We start from the raw sequence: 21,151 nt of genomic DNA on the forward strand, positions 1-21,151 counted from the left end.
TTGCAAAATTTATACCCCAAGAATTCTTACCCCTTTGAACTATTCACACCTCCAGAATTCACGTTTAAAAAAAGACACAATTTACATTTTTTTTCAAAATTCACGCCCCTTCACAGAATTTACACCCATCAAAATTTACACTCCTTTGCAAAATCACACACACAAAATTCACACCCTATCTGCATTATTCACATCCTAGAATTCATACCCTATGTACAGGCACCACATAGGGGAAAAAAGGCAACAACAAAATTAATCACTGTCAGAGAACACATTCACTATTTCAACTAGTAATTTAACTTTTCAAGCGTGATAAGAGAACTGAAACTTCTGGTTGTATGGGCCGATTTTCCCCAAATGCCAAATCAAAACGAAAGAGGTGACTAAATAAAGACATGAGAATACATCCAGGCAAGAAAATGAGAAAATCTGATGAACAATCGTGATCTTCACAGCTATGGTCGTGCACGCAAACCATCTCTCTCTTTCTCTCTCTCTCTCTCTCTCACTTGTTTATTAGTGCTCGAGAACTTGTTGAAAAAGAACAGCGGACTTGCCGTCGGGATAAATCTGGTGAATCCGACACCTCCACCGCAACTTCCACTGCCAAGATAGGCGAGGTTGAGAACGAGCGATGCGTAGCTGGAGGATTGACGATGCTGCTCTGGCTAGGGCTCTGATTCGCCGGTGCTGCTCTCGCTAGGGCTTTGCTATTTTAATGGAGATAGGAGGATATTTTGGGCACTTTACTTAAAACAAGGCTTATGTGGATAGGATTTGATAGGAAGTGGGCCTAGAGAGGTAAAGAGAGATAAAACAAGGCTGGCTTGGAAGAACCCTTTTCTTTGGGAAAAATGATGGTTATTGACGTGTTTTTATAATTAATATCCGCCAAAGATATTTTTAGCATTAACCAATGTTTTTAACTTGTCCTTGGCGGGTATTAATTATCGAAACACAACATCGGCCGTCATTTTCCCTTTTCTTTTTTTAGACTTGTCCCAATAGGTGTTTTGAGCTTCGGCCCTTTAAGTGTGGGCTTCGGCCCTTTAGGTGTGGGTTTCGGCCCTTTGGATTTCCTCGGTTGGTATCTTGCCAGTCGATGGATTGGATCTCGAATTGAACATAAATTTTTTTCTTAGCATTATTAGTAATTTGATGACGTTCTCCTAGCTTGTTCCTATTGGTATTTATAATAATTTCAAAGATTAATGAAATTTTTTTGTCATTAAAAAAAAAAATTCTCAGCTGTCTTACTTCATTAATATGATGCATCTTTAATTTCTATTACTACAAAGATTTGACTAAACAATTTTCTTTAAAGAAGCAGTTAGTTATATGCTTTTAATACAACAACGCCCTGTTTGGATGCTGGATTTGGAGGCCGGATATGGAGCCGCTCGAATTTTATCTCCTGGTCTCCCTCATATTCGGTCTTTGGTTGCATTTTTTGGAAGGTGGATTAAAACATTATTGGGACTACAAATCCACCTCCAACAGTGTTTTGGGTGGATTTGCCAAGCGGAGCTTTACCTCTGTCAGTAGCAAATCCGGGGGATTTGGGACTCTTTTACCCCTCCAAATCCACCCTCACCCACACATAGTATTTTACGAGAGAGAGAGAGAGAGAGATATATATATATATATATATATATATATATCTTACAGCCGAAAAACTCAGCTGAGGAATGACCAGCGGCGGACAGGAGACCCTTGGGGGGTCGGATCTGGGGACCGTGGGTGGGGTTTCTGGAAATTTGAAGGGAAGAGGTAGTGGCGGTGGTGGGGAGTGAAGTGAAAGGAAGAGGAAATGGTTTCTAAAAAATGAAAATGGTTTCTGGAAAGTCGAAGAGCAGTTCCCAAAATGGGGTTTTTTTTGGAAATGGAAGGGAACAGGTAGTGGCAGTGGTGAGGAGTTGGTGGGCGGTTTTTAATTTTTTCGTAAAATATTAGTTTTTCTAATAAAAAAAATGTTTGCTACATTTGTATTCTACAATGAGATTATTTTATCCTTAAATTAATGAAAAAATCAAGTTATTGTAATTAATTTGAAATAAAACCAATTTTGAGAATCAAAAATCACAATGGGGGTAATTCAGTCATTTGACATCTAATCACATCATATCCACCCTCTAAATTTTTCTTATCAAAAAATCATCCAAACACCTCATTACAAATCCACTCTTCTCTAAGAGGTAGGACCACCATTCTTAACATATCACCCCTCATTATATATTCACTCTCAAATCCACCCTCATTATATATCCATCCAAAATAAATCCTCCATCCAAACAGGTCGTTAAGTGAGCCAACGAGGTGGATATTTTTTTGGATTGTAAAAAGCTCAAGCCAAAATGAGTGCGTTCAGCAGTTGTAGAGGCCAGATTCCTATGGTAGTGGATATGACATGCTCATAGTTAATTCAGATAATGAAAAACTAGAGTGGGGATATATATTTTGATTGTTCCTTCATATGCGTGCAAACAGAAACTTTTTGCTACAAAATATGTAAGGCAAATGGTGAAATACTGTCAATTTAGTGAAATCCCTTTTTAGTAAATTCAATGGTATAAACTCTCTGGTATTGTTTTTTCTTGTATTTACTTAATTATGTAATGTGCTTTCATATTATAGGTCCAAATCCCACATGCGGCCCCTTCTGAGCCATTGTCATGAGTGACACATGATTTATTTGGGAACAAGTACTACCAACTTATGAATGAAAATTTGCAGACGAAACAAATGAAAATTTGCTTACATTTGCGAGTAAGTAGACATTATAACTCAGCAGAACAAACTAAACCAAGCCCAATAAATTTTCAACGGTGATAAATATCTTATAGTTTATATAGTGTTTTGCATAGAAAAATTTTCTGAACATTTTTGTCACTGCTAAATTAAAAGGGAAATTTTCAAAAAGGCACTTGAACTTTGCACCAAACGTCACAGAGATATCTGAACTTAAGTTTATTTCAATTAAACACATGTACTAACAAAATTTTCAAATTTAGACCCCTGCCGTTATACTCCGTCCAAAAAATTACTGACGCGGCATCTCTTACCGTCTAAGTGACCCCATTGCACATGTTTCTAACGGAGAACGATGCACCCAAGCCAAACCATCACTTTACCTCGTGTTTTGGAGGAAAAATAACCTTGACTTAATTGATTTCCCTCCATTTCTCTCTCTAGAAGTCTTGCTATTGTTCCACCATCTTCCTCACTTAAACCCTAGATCTGAAGCCCTTCCTCCTCCCTTGTTCAACAGATGATGAAGAGAACTGAGAGCCAATTTAGCTTTAAAAGCCAAATAGTGACTTATTTTTTGTCTATTCAAAAAAATTTGCATTTATTAGTTTTGCGTCAAACTTTTGTAACTTATTGATTCTTCTTGCCGAAAGGAATCAGAGAAGTAAAATTTTTGATCGAAACTCATAATTTTTTTAAAACGACAAAAATAAGTTGAGTTTCGATCAAAATTTTTTACTTTTCTGATTCCTCTCGTCAAGACAAATCAATAAGTCATAAAAATTTGGCACAAAACAAACAAATGCAAAAAAAAAAAAAATTAAATAAAGACGAAAAAATAAGTGACTTAACTTTTCAATCTAAACCCACCGCGAGAGTTCTACCATGAAGAGTTGAAGACCCAGAGGAAATCCTAATTTTTTTCTTCTTTCTGCCTCGGGAGGAAAAGATGAAGTAATTGGTAAAATGATGGATTTCTCTTAGGTGCATCGTCCCCTATTGGAAACATGTGCAATTGGGCAATTTAAACGAGTTAGAGATGTCATGTCAGTAATTTTTCGGACGGAGTATAACGGCAAGGGTCTAAATTTGGAAATTTTGTTAATACATGTGTTTAATTGAAATAAACTTAAGTTCGGGTGTCTCTGTAACATTTGGTGCAAAGTTCAGATGCCATTTTAAATTTTTTCCAAATTAAAATCCTGGAGCAGCCCGTGAAAATACCACCAAACAATTAGCATTTTTGCTTTCGATTACCCAATATGGGATTATAAAAATATAATCACACGCAATTACAAAAAATGCCTTCTCAATATTCTGCACCCATATATCTACTTTCAAAAGCCAAATATATAAGTTGATGTTCCATTTCAATGTAAAAGTCAATCTAAAATTGTGTTGGCATTCTTTCATGATGTAAAATACGTACTTATAGTAGAACTTGCAATTTTCAGCTTTTAAAATAAAATATTCGGTGGATGAATATTTATAGTTTGGAAACGTTTTTACCAAAATCTATTATTCACAAATAAAGAAAATTCGAAATATGTAAAGTGAGCCATCCTTGAAATAAAAAATGGAGTATTATTCAGGCACATTTACAGTAAAATGAACGGTTCATACTGCGAACGGCTTCTCTTGAACCAAAGAATCGGGTGGCTCGAAGAGGACTCATTTACAATTATATCCCCACATGCTCCAATCGCCATGATATCACACGGTTTCCTAATCTCAACAACTCTTACGACCACCTTCCGCGTTTCCTTTCTCTTGGACACTAGTGCTTTCTTTTCTCGCAGCTGTTCCCCTCTGCTTTTCTTAGGATTATTATTATAAACACTTCCAGTTCGCTTTCCTCTTTCCCTCAACTTTGTCTTCACGAAAACCCTCAACCAGTTTCTACCATCTTCTTCTTTTTGCTGGGAGTTTCAGATCAGAACTGCAAACAAGACAAATTGAGCGACAGAGAGAGAGAGAGAGATGGGATCTGGAACTGGGAACTTCCTCAAGGTTATCGCTAGGAACTTCGACGTTCTCGCTGGGTACAATCTACTTCCACTTCTCTCTCTTCTTTATGGAGTACTAGATTTTACAGCTATGGTTTTGTTCTTCTTCTTCTTTTTTTTCCCTTCTGAAATACGCAAGAAAAAAACCCAGTTGGGTAATGGACACTTTTCCCTTTTCTTTGTTTTCTTTTTTCAATTTAACTGAATGGATCCCAGGTGGGTGATTGATACATTTCTTCAGTACTGTGGAAGTGATGCTATTTTCCTTGTTTAACTTTTCATTGTGTTTGATTTTCACAGGCCTGTGGTTAGTCTTGCATATCCTCTGTAAGTAGGCTTCTTCTATCCTCTTGGTCTTTTTCCTCTTTCTTTTATTTATTTATTTTTTGGCTTTCTTGTTCTTGAGTTTTCCAAAAAAAGAATCTAATTTGCACGCTAACATTTGACTCATACTTGGTATGCAATTGAACGTGACGGATGAAGCTTTGTTGTTTTTTGAGGTGCCAATTTGGCAAATGGGTTGGAGTTGTGGTCCATGGCGTAACTGGAATGGGAATCATGGCGGTGCTATGAACCACAAACTCAACATAAAATTCCATGGAAAACGATGATATGGCATTAAAAACTTTTGTCAGTTAACAACATTAACATATCATCGTTGAAAATGCAAGTTTTTACGGTAGTGCCTGGCTAATTTTCATGGTTTGATAGTTTTGCACGATAATTTCATTGTACTGCTTTCAAGTATGTATCTTTCACTATCACGCATTCGGTTGCGCCACTGATTCTTCGTTTATTGATGGCTAAAAATGCCATCTCAAGAGTGTGTAAAATATGAATAAACCTGGTCTCTTCGAATCTCCACCATTTTATTTTGCGCGCTAGTATTTTGGTAAATATAAAGGTCATTTTCAAAACTTATGCCCAAATTATATTTTTATTGAACATTACAAAATGCAGCGGGGCCATGTGCCTCCACGGGCCAGTGCTACCTCCACCGCATGTTGTAGTTATTCTGGATATCATGCAGTTCGAGTGTTTCCATGACAGGTACGCCTCAATTAGGGCAATCGAGACCAAATCTCCTGAAGATGATCGGCAATGGCTTACTTACTGGATCCTGTACTCTATGATCACCCTTTTAGAGCTAACTTTTGCCAAGCTCATTGAATGGTAATTTACTGATTGTCGATGGATGTGCGCGCGCGCATGTGTGTGTGTGTTCTTTCTCGATTACATAGTTTGATGCACTTCCTTTAATCTTATATTGCATTAGCTTATAATGCTAATGAAGTTGGCATCGACCATTCTTTGTTTTGCTTTGGGCTATTTTTCGCTATATGGTTTTCCATTTGGGTCTATCAATGAAGGAAGTATGGTAATGTGCACATAAATTGATTTGGGTCTCTAGGCCTGCTCTCTCTGATGCCATTTGGCTTTGATTTGGGGGTATTGTTCTACAACAAAACATCTCTGTAGCTGCTCGGTTCTTAGAGGTTAGGGGGCCACTGTTTCAGTGGTATTCTGAGAGCAGCCACTTTGTGCATATATTGCCAAAGGTTAGGTCTATCTCCAATCATCCCCCGCCCATACCCCCAATGATTGGGGACTAGATGGGTTATGTTATGTTGTTATTGTTGTTGGTTTTCCATTTGGGTCAAAGTTGTCAAGTGCAATGAGTTTGTGTTTTGCTAGTGATTGTCTATGAAGCACGGATACTCTATTTTGGCCTCCGTATCACGTATTGTATCTATATCAGATACTAATGCTCTCGGATACTCTCCGGATACGTATCTAATACGCTTTTTAAAGTATCCTACTTTTAGAATTATTTTTTGGTATCCCGATACATTTTGGATACGCACGGATACTCTCGGATACACTCCGGATACGTATCCGATATGTTTTTTTTTAAAGCATCCTGCTTTTAGAATTATTTTTTGGTATCCCAATACGTTTTAGATATGCGCGGATACATGTTGGATACGTTTTGGATACGTGCGAGGGTAAATATGTTATTACTTAAAATATATGGGTTAAAATTGCAAGTAGGACTATATTTTTCTTTTTCCCCCACCAATCGACAACAGAAACACACCAACGATATCCTCTCTCTCGACAACCTTGTAAGAGTCTCTCTCTCTCTCTCTCTCTCTCTCTCTCTCTCTCTCTCTCAACATGTGAAATGGTGTACTTGTGTAATGAAAAACTTTAATCATTAATGAAATTTTAGGAATTAAATTAAAAATTATATATAATATATTATTTATTTACTTTTATATTCAACGTATCCCCTAACGTATCGTATCCTTCTTTTTGAAAAAATCACGTATCCATATCCGTGCTTCTTAGGTGATTGTACATGACGTCCGTGATCAACCTTCATTGCATAGTGCAACGTTGGGAGCTAGTCATCACTTTAGTTTGAATGATTTATCTTCGGATTCTTTGAATGGGCGGAACCCCGTAGAGGTTCTGGTTATATATTGGGATTGTGTCTTACTTATATGATTGGAAAAATAATCGGGGGTTTGTTTGGGAAAGATTTAGAACTGTCCGTATGTCAGTGATCACTTTGAAGTGTGAATGATTTGATATCATTAAGAAACACTGTTTTTGAACATCCTTGCTAATACCCAAAAAAAAAAACTTGAGAGAGAGAGAGGAATGAAGTTGCATTAACTTCGATATGTGTGGATGTTGGAATTTGATTGGTTACTCCACATAAGTTGTGGTGTTATGGCATTACAGTAATTGAAAAAACATGGTTGGAGTATATTTCATTATGATGGAAGCTATTGTTGTAATTGTAGGTTTTTGGGATTGTGGACAACTTATGTTCTTTCTTTTCTCTCGGTTTAGTTTCCATTGAACCAAAACTACCGAGTAGTAAAAATTGTGGATGGGCAAATCCATGAAAACAGAAGAGAGCATAAATTGAAAATGTCAATGTGCAGTGAACTGTGCTCACAAATTCGAGACAAACATCTCACATCATAAGAGTCAAACACCATTGGTTCTAGTCTAAGTATGGCAGCTTGAAGTATTGACAAGACAATACGAGGAATGGAGAGTAAACTTCTAACTGTACCAGGCTTATGTTGGAAAACTACTGCAATGTTGTTCAACTTCGGTTGTGGTTGGTTGAGTTTCTAGCTACTTCTATAACTGCCAGTTGATGAGGTTACAGTTGATAAATTCATGAACCATTTGAAAGTAAAGGTCCGTCGTTGCTGTTTTGAAGTCAGGCTCTCTTGATCCTAAAGTATTAGTTGTTTCTCCCTCTTTCTACTATAAACAGCTACCCTTAAGCATGTAGACTTTCGAATGGAAGCTTGGACTTTGAACATCCAGCTTTGTGTTTGACTAGTTATTTGTCAATAGTTATTACTTACTCTTTAGTTGTTACTTTAATCTTAATTCTTCTCTTCCAAGTGTTCATTTCGCACTCAAATTTTGGGGGAGGTGAGGAGATATTTAAAAAAAAAAAAAAAGGAACCGACCAATTTCGAGGCCCCTCTCTTCCGCCTTGGCACCTCTCTTCTGCCTGACTAGCGCCTAGGGACTTTTAGAACATTGAATGACCCAGCCATTTTTTTTCTTAAGAGCCAGAAATGAAAGACAGTTGGAACCATGGAATTCCATTGTTTCCAGTAAACAACATCAAAACATTGTGAAACACACCAAAACGTATCCTACCCAAAAATTTGCCCAACACAAAACTTGGAATCTACTGTAAATATTTTTATATTTTGCTGCCTGAAAATGGAGAGAGATTTTATTGTAGTGTATTATCAGAGTTATTTATCACAGGGATGAACTATTAATGTGATACGATTAATTGGTTAGTAATGCTGCGAAATTCATCTGTTTTTTACATTGCTAAGTTGCTAACAATTTTTTGGCTGTAGTAACTTTTGCCTTTCAAATTTACACTTTCACATTGTTTCAGAAGCTCTTCCAAAATGTTTCTATTTCTATGTTAGCTGAAACAAAGCGTGGAAACTAAATTTCAATCCTTGCTTTGGTTAATATGGACCCATTTTGCAAAACATTCAGAGGGAATTCCTTTGAGAATAGAGTTGGAAGAGAGGCAATGCGACAAGGATAACAAAAGTCATTTTGGAGATGCTAGACGGTTGGGTAAGGAACAAGACGAGATGTTATTGAGAGGTTACAAGCTAATTCAACAGGCATAGAAAAGCAGGGGAAAAAGTACGCAAACACAATCATTGGAATATTACTTGTGGCGTGGTGTCTGATAAGGACGTGTAAATCTAAATAGGGCTGCAGGTCAGCAAAAAGAATGTATATGCATTGCCTACGAAAATAATTAGGATGTAAGGTTTTGTTGTGTTGAGATCTAACAGTTCTGTTTTGTTTTTTTTTGTTTTTTTGGGTGCTTCGGAAATTTGTGTGACTAACATTTTTCCACTACACCTTACTGCCCTTAAATGAAGGTATATAAATTGTTGGCTACAGATATAGCCTGCCAGTTGAATTCAGAAGTCTGTTAATCTGATCACCAACCTATACTTGTGTAGGCTTTATTTTTTGATCAGCGAAACAAAATATTTATTAACACTCGGTAACGGGTACATCGAGGACTTAACACCAACATTCAGAAGCCTACTTGTTCCGTGGTAACCACCACGATAAATGCACGATTTAGCAACCAAAGTAGCACTTTTTGTTACGTGTCCCGATTTGTGACACTGAACTTAGTGAAACTTTGTAAAGCTCTTGCTTGCACTTTTGTACAAGTTGAGGATTTCATCACCACAGGTTGAATCATGGTGAGATGATAGAAGGTTCCTCCTCCCTTTTCGCATAACCCAAGGAGCAATGCTATATAAACTTGTAAATGTTACAAACTTTGCGTACTGATGTGACATCTATCATATTGATGTAATGAGTCCTGTTTCGGATTCCTGAGTATCATTACGCATGCCACGTCAGTAAGCGGGGAACTTTGTGAATTATTATTATTATTTTTTGGTTGTGGAATTATCCTAGCTGAAGTAGGGAATACAACCTATGAATAAAATGTTCTTTCCAACCTTAAAAACCTTTGCATCCTTATAATGGCACCAGTTGTGCACATATATTCGAACTGAAATTACTCTGGTGATTCTACTTGCCCTGTTGGATATGATATATTCCAAATGCTAGAACTCTTTTTGATATCACTTGTCAAAACTAGCATACAAGTCTAGGCAGCCTCTTCATTGACAATTTATATTAAATTGGATGAGAATGTTGAGGTGGATGTGTGGTAAGGCTAGATGAGACATGATTAGAAATGAAACGGTTCTTGAGATGGTAGGTGTAGCACTTATAGAAGAGAAGTTGAGGGAAAATAGCCTAAGGTGGTTTAGGCATGTCTACTGTAGACCAGGAGATGTAGTAGTTAAGAGAGCGGATAGGATAGCTTTGGGTAACAATACTACGGGGAGGGGTAGACCTAAATTGACATTAGATGCTGTGGTACACAAAGATACGAGTATAGTAGGTTTGTGTGAACAAGTGGCCCTTGACAGAGCTCATTGGAGGAAAAGGATTTATGTAGCCGACCCCAAGTGATTGGGACATAAGGCTCGGTTTGGTTTGGTAACATGGTATCAAAGCTTGGCTTTCAGAGGCTTTGGATATGACTCTTAATTCATTGTCCCTTTGTTTGTGGCTTAATCGTACCTTGTTTTGTTGTTGGTTGCGATCCCTATGTTATCGATCATTTGTTTATCTGCACGTGTGCAGGTCAGGGGTCACACGTGCAGGGGAAAGTGTTAGAGCTTGTCCCACATTGGTTAATTATAACTTCCAAGACTAGTTTACAAGCTTAGGCGGCCTCTGCACTTATTGCCAATTGGTTTTGAGTCGTCTGTTTTGACAATCATTATTTCCAAGTACTTTTTTACAGCTTCTTACACCTCCAGTGGAACGTTTTGCCTTACTTTCTTATTATGGCAGGATTCCATTCTGGTCATATGCAAAGCTAATTGCAACTTGTTGGTTGGTCCTACCATACTTCAGTGGTGCCACGTATGTTTATGAGCATTATGTAAGACCTTTCTACATGAACCCACAGCAGACTGTTAACATCTGGTATGTTCCAAGGAAGAAGGACATCTTCAGCAAGCCAGATGACATTCTAACTGCAGCCGAGAAATACATTGAAGAAAATGGTCCAGAAGCATTCGAGAGCCTCATCAGCAAGGTCTGCTAGTTACCATATTTTATTTCTCATTTGTTGGAACGATTTGCTCTTCTCATGATTAAGTGGTTGAGATTGTGATGTCTTTGTAGCATGCGTATGTGCATTGTGTGCTACACGCAACCCTATGTAGCACCGACACCCAACACAACACTCCAACATGGAAATTTTAAAATCATTGGAGGACACTACACGTCGGGTTATGTTCTAAAATTGTCTGTGTTATATAATATGAAACATGACACTGCAATTCTAATTAAAATACCATATGAAACTTTGAAACATTACGCATGTTTGAAAATAATAAACCATTCAACAAAAAAGGGTAATTTCTCATTTCTCTAAGTTTCATTAAGACCCTACTATTTTGTTCAACACCCGCAACCCGTCCATATGGTGTTCCGAGAGTGTTCTAGCGTGTCTTGAGCACGTTTTAGAGTAAGTGTCCAAATGAAAAACACTAAGAAAAAATGGGGACACATTTGATTTCAATGTTGAGCATTTGTTCGGAGATTGTTGGTGTCGGTTTCTTGAGAATGTTTTTGAGTAACCTCAAGTGAAGTGTTTGTGCTTCATAGGTGCAACCCTGTTATATCTCTGTGCTTCAGGTTGTGTGTCTTGCTTTGCAGGCTGACAGGGAAACAAGGTCCAGGAGCAGCCATTACACGTCCAGGAGCAGCAATCACACATTTTTCGAGGATGAGTACAGATACTGAGATTGGTCGCGCTATGTTTTTCCGGCTGACCTGTTAGGTTGTACGAAATGTGTTCCACTGTGCTAGTAGCATCTTTGTTGTTGAAACTTTGTTTTGCTAGTAGAATCTTTGTTGTTGAAGCTTTGTTTTGCTGTATGGTTGTCAGCTTGGTTTTTAGGTTTCAGAAAGTTATCTTCGCGTGTTATGGTGTGTAATTATCTGTCACTTGTGCCTTTTTAGTTTTCCCTTATGAATTGTTAAATACTTTTCGGTTTTCCATTAGTCTAGTTCAAAGTACTTTTGAACTTCGTATATTAGATTAGTATTAAGATACATTTTTTCAAAGTCCTGGCACGACAACCACTGTTTAGTGCAGTTGGTAAGTCATTGTCTTTCATTTGTGGAACGTCTTAGGTTTGAGCTCCACAGGCCACAGGGGGCAAGCCCTTTGGGGGCCAAGGCTATAGTTAGTCTCTGAACTCCCGGTGCTAACTTTAACACCTCCTACTAACCTCCGCCGATGTATATCGTTTGACAAAAAATAAAAATAAAAAAAGAGTCCTGGCACAGGATCGATCCCTTGCCATTTGCCATCAACTTAATAAAATATATTTATTAAACCAAGATATGCCCCTAAAAAGCAAAGATTGGATCGATTTAATTCTTTAAGACAGTGAGAAGTTCTATCATTGTGCTGTTGGTGGTTTCTCTTTTATCGTGGTGTTGGTCAAAATATGTCGAATAATGTTTGTCTCGAGGAAAATAATCAAAAGTATAAAACATGAATTGACGTTAAAAAATTTCCAGAAGAGAAAAAAATAAGAGAGGAAAAAATATCTTTTTTAGCTTTCAATTGTAATTATTTTTTGGAAAATTTAGTATTTCTAATATTTTGTCATGAATAAATATTATTTACATTTATATAAAAGCAAACAGTTTTTAACAAGTGCGCTTGATCTTTTTTATACTCCGTATAATGCCATTATCAAACATGATTTCATTTTTGCAGATAAAAAAAAAACATGTTTTATTTTTAAACATAAGTAAACAATTTTTAGTAAGCCGATTGCAATACACTTAAAATAACAGGTAAGTGCTGCTTAATAAACTTAATTGGCAGTTGAGAAAAACATTTTTTTAGTAAGTGATGGCAATAGCCTAAAAATAACACGTAAGCGCTACTTAATAAAATTAATTGGCAGTTGAGAAATGGTCCTAGGGACTTTTCAATGGAGCACCAAAACAACATGGTTTCCCGCACTGCATCCCTGTAGTGCGGTGATACGCTGCAGAATCGAAAGTTTAGTGAAACAAAAAATCTCAGATGGAAGAGGGATTTCTTTCCAACCATTCCAAGATGAAAGTTTTGCTAAACACCATGAAAAGCATTGGCCCCCATGGCATTTCCACCATTTGCGATTTTTGTTCACTGGTTAATCATCCGGTCACATACAGGTCAGAAATTATTGGTAAGCGAAAATAGTCTGGTATTGATGTCCGTTGAATCTAGTCTGATATTGATCTCCTAATTCTATAAGCGGTGAACGGTCGACTGTATACCGAAACTAGAGAAAGCCGATGATTTGTTAGCCAGAGTGCCTTCCTGATGAGCTTTAGTAGGTAAGGACCCCAGTTATTTCAGTCATTAATAGGTTCATTGTCCCCATCAGTTTCACCTTCCGTCGCAGATTCATGCAAAATTTCTCGAGCTTCAGCAGGTACCATTTCCTTAGCATCAGTAGCATACAATATCTTCTTAATTGCCATTGCCATCTGAAACATTGAAGAGGGTTACCATTATGGACAAAAAGCGTACACAGCAAATGAAGTTCACACTACTATTTGAATCATCTTTTTCAACCATGATAAGTGCCGAACTACTTTTGCAGGTTTAATTATCCAAGGTGATCAAATGGTACTTACAAACAGCTTACATTAAACCAGAAGGTAGAGACGATAGAAGCAAACAATGATATGGTCATTCATACCAGAAACCTCATTAGTATATGTACACATGCACCAATAAGTTGTCTATTATGATGCTGTGCAGAAAATGGATAAAATGAGTTTTCAAATCATTTGGCAGTTTGAGAGAGAGAGAGAGAGAGAGAGAGAGAGAGAGAGAGAGAGAGAGAGAGATGGTCAAAAGGCATGAAGGTTAATAAAACACACATCCCATATGCAAGCAAATATTAACTCAGATAGGATTCACATGCTATTGTATAAAGGAAGATTTCATGATTAACTATAGCACATGTTTAGTGGCTGGATAAAATGGCATATCGGAAAAAAAGCCAACTAGAACAATCATGAAGAATGAAGTCAATGGAAATATGAATAGTGAAGCACAATTATCAGCATAAAGTCTTACCGGAAGATTCTCCAACTCTGGAGTCTGACAAAGTATTTCAATATCTCGTAACTTCGCAAAATAGAAATCTCTTTCGTTTTCCAAAAGATCCATAGATAGCTTAAGGTCAGTGATCTGAATGGCAAGAACAAAAAAACACTCATTATGCATTACTAAAAAGTATTATTCATTGGAGTCTGACATCTGTACTGCCCGCATAATCCAATTCATATGGCATCAAGAAAAGCAATGTCAGAACATGAAAAAGCGGTTCACTCAAGATTTACACACAACACAAACAGAGTATCAGCATTCCAATCCAGCTTGACTAGACAGGAATATGTCCCCATCTTCAAGTTGGTAAATCACTGTATGTGGTTGTCTTTTGCACATATTGTCCAAATTTAGCAAAACAAGTTCTGTAAGTCAAATATGCTCAATATAGGAGCCCAAGAATCGAATTTACATGCAATTTAAAAAATCTAAACCAAAACGACAAGCACCAGTAGAGATTTTAATGCCATACCTCCTTGGTCAGAGCCTCAATCTCCACCGAAGAATTAGCCCCGGCTGCTAAGCCACCTGTTATCCCTTGCTTGGCCCCTACATAAGATGACATTGAACAACAAAGCCGAGCATGTCAGACATAACCGGTGAAGCCATGATCATCTTTGTATAGTCTACTCAAACAAACATGAAGGCATAATAAATGAAACAATCACAGAAGAAGCTGACCAAAAGACTTATTAAGTCCCATTCCTTCACCAGATCCAGAATTATGCAAATTGTTTGCTTGCAGTGACTTTGAGCTCCTATGGGAGCCCTTTGGACACCGTTCTTTACCACCCTTACTTCTGCGCTCTTTAGGATTGTAATTCCTGGAAGAACCAAAAAGCATGTAAGAAAGAGAAAGAGAAAATGAAGCATGACAATGTACAATGTGTTATGGAAGAAGTTTGTACTCGTTCATCATGCCACCATTTACAGAATCACAATAGCGCTTCAACCATTGTAAAAATTCCAAGTTGTCCAAAGGTCGACTCTTAACCAGTTTGTTGACATCAATGTGCTGCAATAAAAAACACAAAACTTGAAGTTGTCCAAGAAGATAAAATTGGTAAATATACTCAGAAACCTCCATGAGCTACTTTCACATGTATGTCTAGTCATTATCGGTGAGAGTATGCCAAAATGACTACCTGCTCACTGTGCATGGGAGAACAAATCTTGGTTATCTCATTTGCTTGACTTCTAGACAAGCATTTAACACAGAGATATGACAATAACAATAATGAGGCTGATGAGATGTGATGATGGTAGTACAGTAGCTGAAGAGCAGAATGGCACAAAAGTTCAGTTCCCTGACCTGAGAAAATGTGGTAACCGACAAGAACTTGTCCAGTAAAATTTGGTACTTTCGTAGACTATGAGATGTGGACTTTTGCTAATGACCCTGTATTTAAAGACAATGGTGGAGAAACTCGGCCGACAAGTCAATCCATTTTTTTCTACTTGAATGAGAGCGAAAAAAATGCCATGTTATTAACCTTTGTCACTCCACAATTCTCCTCTTTCCGTCTATTCAGTAAATAGGAAGCATGTTGCTTTCTTCTTAACAAAGAGTTAAGACAACTGATGAGTCTTCACTCGTAGACTGTTCTTTCCTTTGCAATGCTAAAAGTGATTATTGATGGATTGCCTTGGAATCCAATACCATGGTTATCAATGGAATCTTAAATTAGAAGTACATTTGTGAGAATCCAGCTCATGGTTGTGGAAGCATAATTTGAACATAGACATAGTACTATGGGCTGGTTAGTAGGAAAGAGGAAGATGATTTCTGTATTTCTTTTCCTAGCTGAGGGGCGCTACCATAAAATAAAAGAACATATTCCTCAGAGTATGGGTCATAATGGTTGTGTAAGGCCAATTGGCAAAGTAAAACATTGCTACCATGGACGCGTTGCTCTTGATATTTGCACCAATTTTTCAGAAGGGATCCTGGATTTGGCTTCTAGATCTCAAATCTCAAATAGACCTCCAGATCAAGGAACAAAATGTTATAGATCTAACAAAGGGACGGCATAGTTTAGAGTTCTTCATTGAGTACCACCACTAACTTGACTTACTCCATGGGATTTCACTTTCTGGATGTCCCTTTTCTACTTCTGAGGTCCCTGATCTACTTGTTATTGACTTCTTTCTCTGGTTCATTATGTCTGCCCTTCCATTCACGTTAAAGCAAACAACAGAGAAAAATGGGATACACGATGAACAACTAGAAGATTGAAAGAACAAAAATCATAGCACTATGAAGAAATCACCAAATGCGTTTTCAGTCAGGTAGATAAATCATAAAACCAGGTAGATAAATCATAAAACAAGGAATATCTCTAATCTAGATGTTGAATAAGGTTATCCCGCCCTAAACCTGATTTCCAAAGACATCGTAGAACAGATAGCCTGGTCATGAGAACGCTCTTACCAAGAAGAAGTAGCTCAAAACAAATAAAATAGTTTAATAGAGGCACGGCACACAAAATAGTCAACCGCAGAAGAGTTTCGAAATGCCTATAAATGGGGACATTACCTTGTCAATCTTTAGTTTGTTAAATACTTCTTGCAGCACCTTGTAGTTCTGGATCATATCATATTCAGATTTCGCATCAAAATTCACCTGCAGCAAGACACGTCAGATTAGACAAGCCAATAAGCCAAATAAAAAAAATAAAGTAAGAAGATAATTTATTTCGCATGAACTTAACCAATTGTCACCTTGTGCATTGGAACAACTCCTGGATAGATCATGTCCATCAATTGACACTGCACGGCACCGGGTGAAGCCTAGCACAGAAACCATGTACTTACAATTGTCGAAACTAGTCATCACATTTTCATGAAAAAATCACTAGAAAAGCATGATGCATTTTCCGTTACAAAATGCAAAACAACAAATGTAGAATGCCAGCAAAAGTCGCTAAACTATATTTCTTTTCTCCTAGGATATCTGAGTTTGAGTGAAGTCCAATTATAGGTCACTGAACAGAACCAAATTCCTGATAAAAGTTGGAAGTCCGTCACCAAAATTTCCTTGAATTTACTTTATTTCAAACTCAATATCAATGCACTAGCTAACCCAGTGATTACCCATAATCAAAGGAGGGGATAGCCCCAGCAGCTCCGCAAACATGCACGCATGTTAATGTGAGAACCATCAATTCCTCCCAATAAAGTTTCCACTTGAACATGACATCTAGCAGTAACAACTTTCGGCACACATCCAACGGACCAATAATCGGCCCAAAGGTACCTATAGCATGAATTAACATGCTTTATGGATTTCAATTGCACTTATTACACAATATTACAATCATCCCACAAGAACTTGATCATTTGTCAATTCACCCAAAATTCTACCCACCACACACCAAATACATCATTTCCTCCAATGATCAACCGTAAAAGCAAGCTAGGGATGATTATAGAAAAAAATGATATCTAAAAATATTCAATCTTTACCAACCAATACAAGCCTGGTACACCCCTACAACAGTAACAGTACCCACGTAATGCTCAATCCAAGGGAGCATAGGCGGGGAAGGGACAGAGACAGACATGACCTTTGGCACCATACACACAAAAAGGCGGCTCCCATAGTTGTTAAGGGCAAGAGGCACACCAAGGCACAAAGATCTGTTGGGGCCTAGGCGAGAGGCACGAGGCGAGGCGCGTGCCTTTTTGAAGCAAGGCGCACCTAGGAAAAGAATTGGAAAAATAGCGCACACCAATACTAGATAGCCTAATACACATAAAAATAATAATAATAATAAAAAGTGTCAAGGTCCATAAAAAGTTACAAGCCTAGCATATTTCAATTTGAATAGAACCCGATAATATGCCTAATACACCAATAGAGAAAGAATAAGCCAACGAATCAATAACATCACTATATCGCCCAAACTAAAACCACAACCTCACAAGATTTTCAACCCAACAATAATTAAGATTGCATTCTGGGTTTTTTCAGGGATTATATAAAACCTAATGATAATCCAAAGAAACAACGAATCCATGAACACAGACATTCAGACATACACAGATCCATACATAAGTAATGTGTAGGCACGTATATAGACATGATTTATGAAAGCCCTGGGGCATGAAGGAAAAGAAATCGATTGTGGGTAACACCTCCTCGACGCGGGAGAGATTGAGTTGAAGCCTGGCATTTATCCACGTCAGAATCTCGTTCCTACCGACGAAGTACGCACTGTCCATCATCCCTATATTCGTCGCCATTGACGCTCTCTCTCTCTCTCTCTCTCTCTTCCTGGACAGAGAGATATGTATGTATATGCTTTGTAATTTCAAACACGGCACATTTATTAATTTTATCAGGTCATATATAGTTATGTACAGTTTTGTCCGGCTGAGAGAGGAAAAAGGGGTTGTGTTGCTTTTTCGTTGAACAACAGGTTACGGTCTGTAATTAAAATTTGGGCTTATTGTTTTTATTTTATCTGTAAGAGTTAATATTGTTAAAATAGACGAATTAAATCTTAGGGGTAGAAGAGAAGTTGAACGGATAACTGTTTCTCTTAAGTGCATTTCCGATGTTGTTGAGCCAAAGATTTTTTGGCAATATTGTCTATAGTACATTGTTTCTAAAAATTATGGTAGGACCTAAAACGCTATTTGAGATTTCTACAACTACTTTGCGAGAGAAAAACTAAAAATATATAGAAAGTTTGATAATACTTGAAATTTTTGTTACTAGTATTGTTTTTCTAAAAAAAAAAAATTAGAGGAGATGTTCGTACATTTGTTAAAATGTACCTCAAAGGAGATCAGTGTACTTTTATCCTTAAAAAACTCAATGTCGTGGCAGTAACAAAAATGGAAATACTAATCACAAGGAAGATTTACTGGAAATCGCGTAAAGGAAAATGCATTTGGACCCATTTCGGATCCCATAAAAATCTAAAAAAATATCCATAAATTTTTGAATATAATATTATGGGTTCCTGTAAAACATCAGCTCCAACGGACATCAGTAAGTATTACTTTTGGATACGTCGAATCCAAAAGTAATACTTACCGATGTCCGTTAGAGCTGATTTTTTATAAGGCCCCATGAAATAATATTCAAAAATTTATGAATATTTTTTTAGATTTTTGTGAGACCTGAAATGAGTCCAAATATGTTTTTCCTTACGTGATTTCTTGTAAATCTTCTTTGCAAATAGGAGGACTCGTCACAATATTAGAATAGGGCATAACCTCATTGGACTAGACAATGCATGACATGGCATGGCAAGTCAACTGTGCCCCATTCCGCAACAGGAAAAAAACTCTTATTTTTTAAGAGGCAATTTCAAGCTCAAAAATTATGAATTTATTGAAATCTAAAAATATTCAATATAGATCTTATTTGAAAGATCTCATCGAGATCTTTTATACGATGCAAAAAAATATGAAAATTTATTTTTCATTTACATTATTTTTGAGTTTGAAAATATGAAATAAGCTGCTTATTTTTTAAGAATGTTTTTGAAATGGGACATCACCTAACATTTTTCTCTCTCTTTTTTTTTATTATCAATACATCACCTAAATCTTGCCAACTCATCTCTGCTTAAACTTGCAAAAGTTCTCTCAAGACACACATTCCACTCTTATCCACATGAGCCTGTGCCTGTTTGTTCTTTTGATGTTTCTTCAAGTGCCAATGGAATCTCTGACATCCGTTATTAGTTAATGAGTGCTGCGGTACCGACGGTACCGTAGGGAAAATGCACCGACGGCCACCGGACGGCCGATTGTATACACGAAAAGAGGTGCTCGGATCAAGTACCTTACACACCTCGGATGCCATTCATTCTTGCGCAAGCCCACTCGGTTTTATTTTTTAAAATTTTTGGACGGCTCGAATCGGCCGTCCGATAGCCGTCGGTGCATTTTCCCTATGGTACCGACGGTACCAATAGGATTTCTGCTAGTTAATACTAGTATAATATTTGCTGTCATAGCATCGCCAATTCAATTCTTTAGTATTTTCTAAGAAAAAAATAGAGTACTATTTAACTCAAAATTTGATTTTGAAAAGAATTCAACTATTTTCATGAACTCCAATGACCATTCTTTTTTTGACATGGCAATGGCCATTCTTCATTTCTTCAAATTTCATCCATTACTCTCCAAACCTCAATTTTCCCTCCAAAACTCAAAGTTTTGAAAGTTGAGTTACATATATTGATGATTGGTCTCATTTTAAATATATTGTGGATCTCTTTCTAATTATAAGCCATAATCCAATATACTATAACTGTACCGACGTGCGCCAATTGACCTGTTTAACCCTTAACCTAGCCAAGACCACATGGCTCAAAAAATTAACCTTGAGTTATACCATAGCTGGTCACGATTCATTATATACCACATAAGCTTTACATATGTTTACGATGTGGGATTCCACAATTAATAACATTTTAAAGTGGGCAAATAAAATGAAGATTCTTAATTTTTTTTAAATGATTCTTCATTTGTGAAGTATAGAAAATTGTTCTTCATTTTGAAGAATTCAAATGAAGTAGTTGGAGGAGGTCGATTTTTCAAAATGAAGATTTGAAGAACCAAAATGAAAATTTGAAGCTTGGTCGGAGATGATCTCAGGATAGAAACATTTTGTTTTGTTGTCTAAATATCTTGTTATTCTTTCTCTCCATGAAAGATTGATGATGATCACAACATGACTCAAAACAAAATGTTGGAATGTGATGATGTGGGCAGCGTGCCCTTTCGAGAGGATTTCATTTCCTAAATGCCGGTTCGAGGGAGTACTCAGCTGGACGACAAGCACTCGCAAAATACAGAGTCGCCACCCGGGTTTTTGAAGGTCTGGCATCTAAGGAACCGTATTTCAAAGCACCTGCCGCGCTATTTTGATTTGAAAAAGTTAAGGAACCAGTCCGTCATAACCATATCTGGGTTCGGGAGTCAGGTTACGAGAGGGGAAGGATTTTAAGGCACCCCTCTCGCCCAATCCGGAGATCGGTCCCTACTTAGGCATTTTGTGAAAATATTTGTGATTCTTCTTTTATTTACCAATTTTAGCCAATTAAGGCGGGGGAACAGTTAA

At 37.2% G+C, this 21,151-nt stretch overlaps 2 protein-coding genes, 1 long non-coding RNA gene and 1 other non-coding gene across 6 annotated transcripts; 3 read left to right on the top strand and 1 right to left on the bottom strand.

Annotated features, from left to right (window-relative positions):
* The first annotated feature begins 4,433 nt into the window (after positions 1-4,433).
* On the top strand, positions 4,434-11,945 carry LOC131297926 (HVA22-like protein a). Of its 3 annotated transcripts, none has more exons than XR_009190409.1 (6): positions 4,434-4,790; positions 5,055-5,081; positions 5,805-5,927; positions 10,725-10,971; positions 11,598-11,771; positions 11,811-11,945. XR_009190409.1 is itself a non-coding variant. In XM_058323135.1 (5 exons), exons 1-5 carry the CDS (start codon positions 4,729-4,731, stop codon positions 11,682-11,684), a joined length of 546 nt encoding a protein of 181 aa, XP_058179118.1. In that variant the 5' UTR covers positions 4,434-4,728; the 3' UTR covers positions 11,685-11,945. The 3 variants fall into 3 exon arrangements, 1 of the variants encoding a protein (XP_058179118.1); XR_009190408.1 differs by having other exon boundaries at positions 11,598-11,770; positions 11,805-11,945; XM_058323135.1 differs by having other exon boundaries at positions 11,598-11,945.
* On the top strand, positions 5,936-8,456 carry LOC131297927 (uncharacterized). The gene is made up of 2 exons (XR_009190411.1): positions 5,936-6,448; positions 7,107-8,456. It is a non-coding gene; the product is annotated as an uncharacterized LOC131297927 (long non-coding RNA).
* LOC131299364 (small nucleolar RNA snoR100) lies at positions 6,117-6,224 on the top strand. Its single transcript, XR_009190749.1, has one exon. It is a non-coding gene; the product is annotated as a small nucleolar RNA snoR100 (small nucleolar RNA).
* Positions 11,946-12,983: 1,038 nt separating the features above from the next.
* On the bottom strand, positions 12,984-18,386 carry LOC131297928 (microtubule-associated protein RP/EB family member 1A-like). The gene is made up of 8 exons (XM_058323136.1): positions 18,205-18,386; positions 16,789-16,857; positions 16,604-16,690; positions 14,976-15,082; positions 14,749-14,891; positions 14,540-14,616; positions 14,035-14,148; positions 12,984-13,436 (listed from the first exon to the last, which is right to left on the bottom strand). The coding sequence occupies exons 1-8, from the start codon at positions 18,310-18,312 to the stop codon at positions 13,302-13,304; spliced, it is 840 nt and encodes a 279-aa protein (XP_058179119.1). The 5' UTR covers positions 18,313-18,386; the 3' UTR covers positions 12,984-13,301.
* Between the last annotated feature and the right edge of the window lie 2,765 nt (positions 18,387-21,151).

Source organism: Rhododendron vialii, chromosome 8a (genome assembly GCF_030253575.1).
Source record: "Rhododendron vialii isolate Sample 1 chromosome 8a, ASM3025357v1".
NCBI lineage: Eukaryota > Viridiplantae > Streptophyta > Magnoliopsida > Ericales > Ericaceae > Rhododendron > Rhododendron vialii.

Bases quoted from the DNA above. Each gene is read 5' to 3' on its own strand.
- LOC131297926 (XM_058323135.1), top strand. From the start codon at position 4,729: ATGGGATCTGGAACTGGGAACTTCCTCAAGGTTATCGCTAGGAACTTC. The intron at 5,082-5,804 runs GTAAGTAGGCTT...TTTCCATGACAG, and splicing joins GTTAGTCTTGCATATCCTCT to GTACGCCTCAATTAGGGCAA. The intron at 5,928-10,724 runs GTAATTTACTGA...TTATTATGGCAG, and splicing joins TTTGCCAAGCTCATTGAATG to GATTCCATTCTGGTCATATG.
- LOC131297928 (XM_058323136.1), bottom strand. From the start codon at position 18,312: ATGGCGACGAATATAGGGATGATGGACAGTGCGTACTTCGTCGGTAGG. The intron at 15,083-16,603 runs GTAATGTCCCCA...TTTTTATTGCAG, and splicing joins ACAAACTAAAGATTGACAAG to CACATTGATGTCAACAAACT. The intron at 13,437-14,034 runs GTAAGACTTTAT...TCAATGTTTCAG, and splicing joins CAGAGTTGGAGAATCTTCCG to ATGGCAATGGCAATTAAGAA.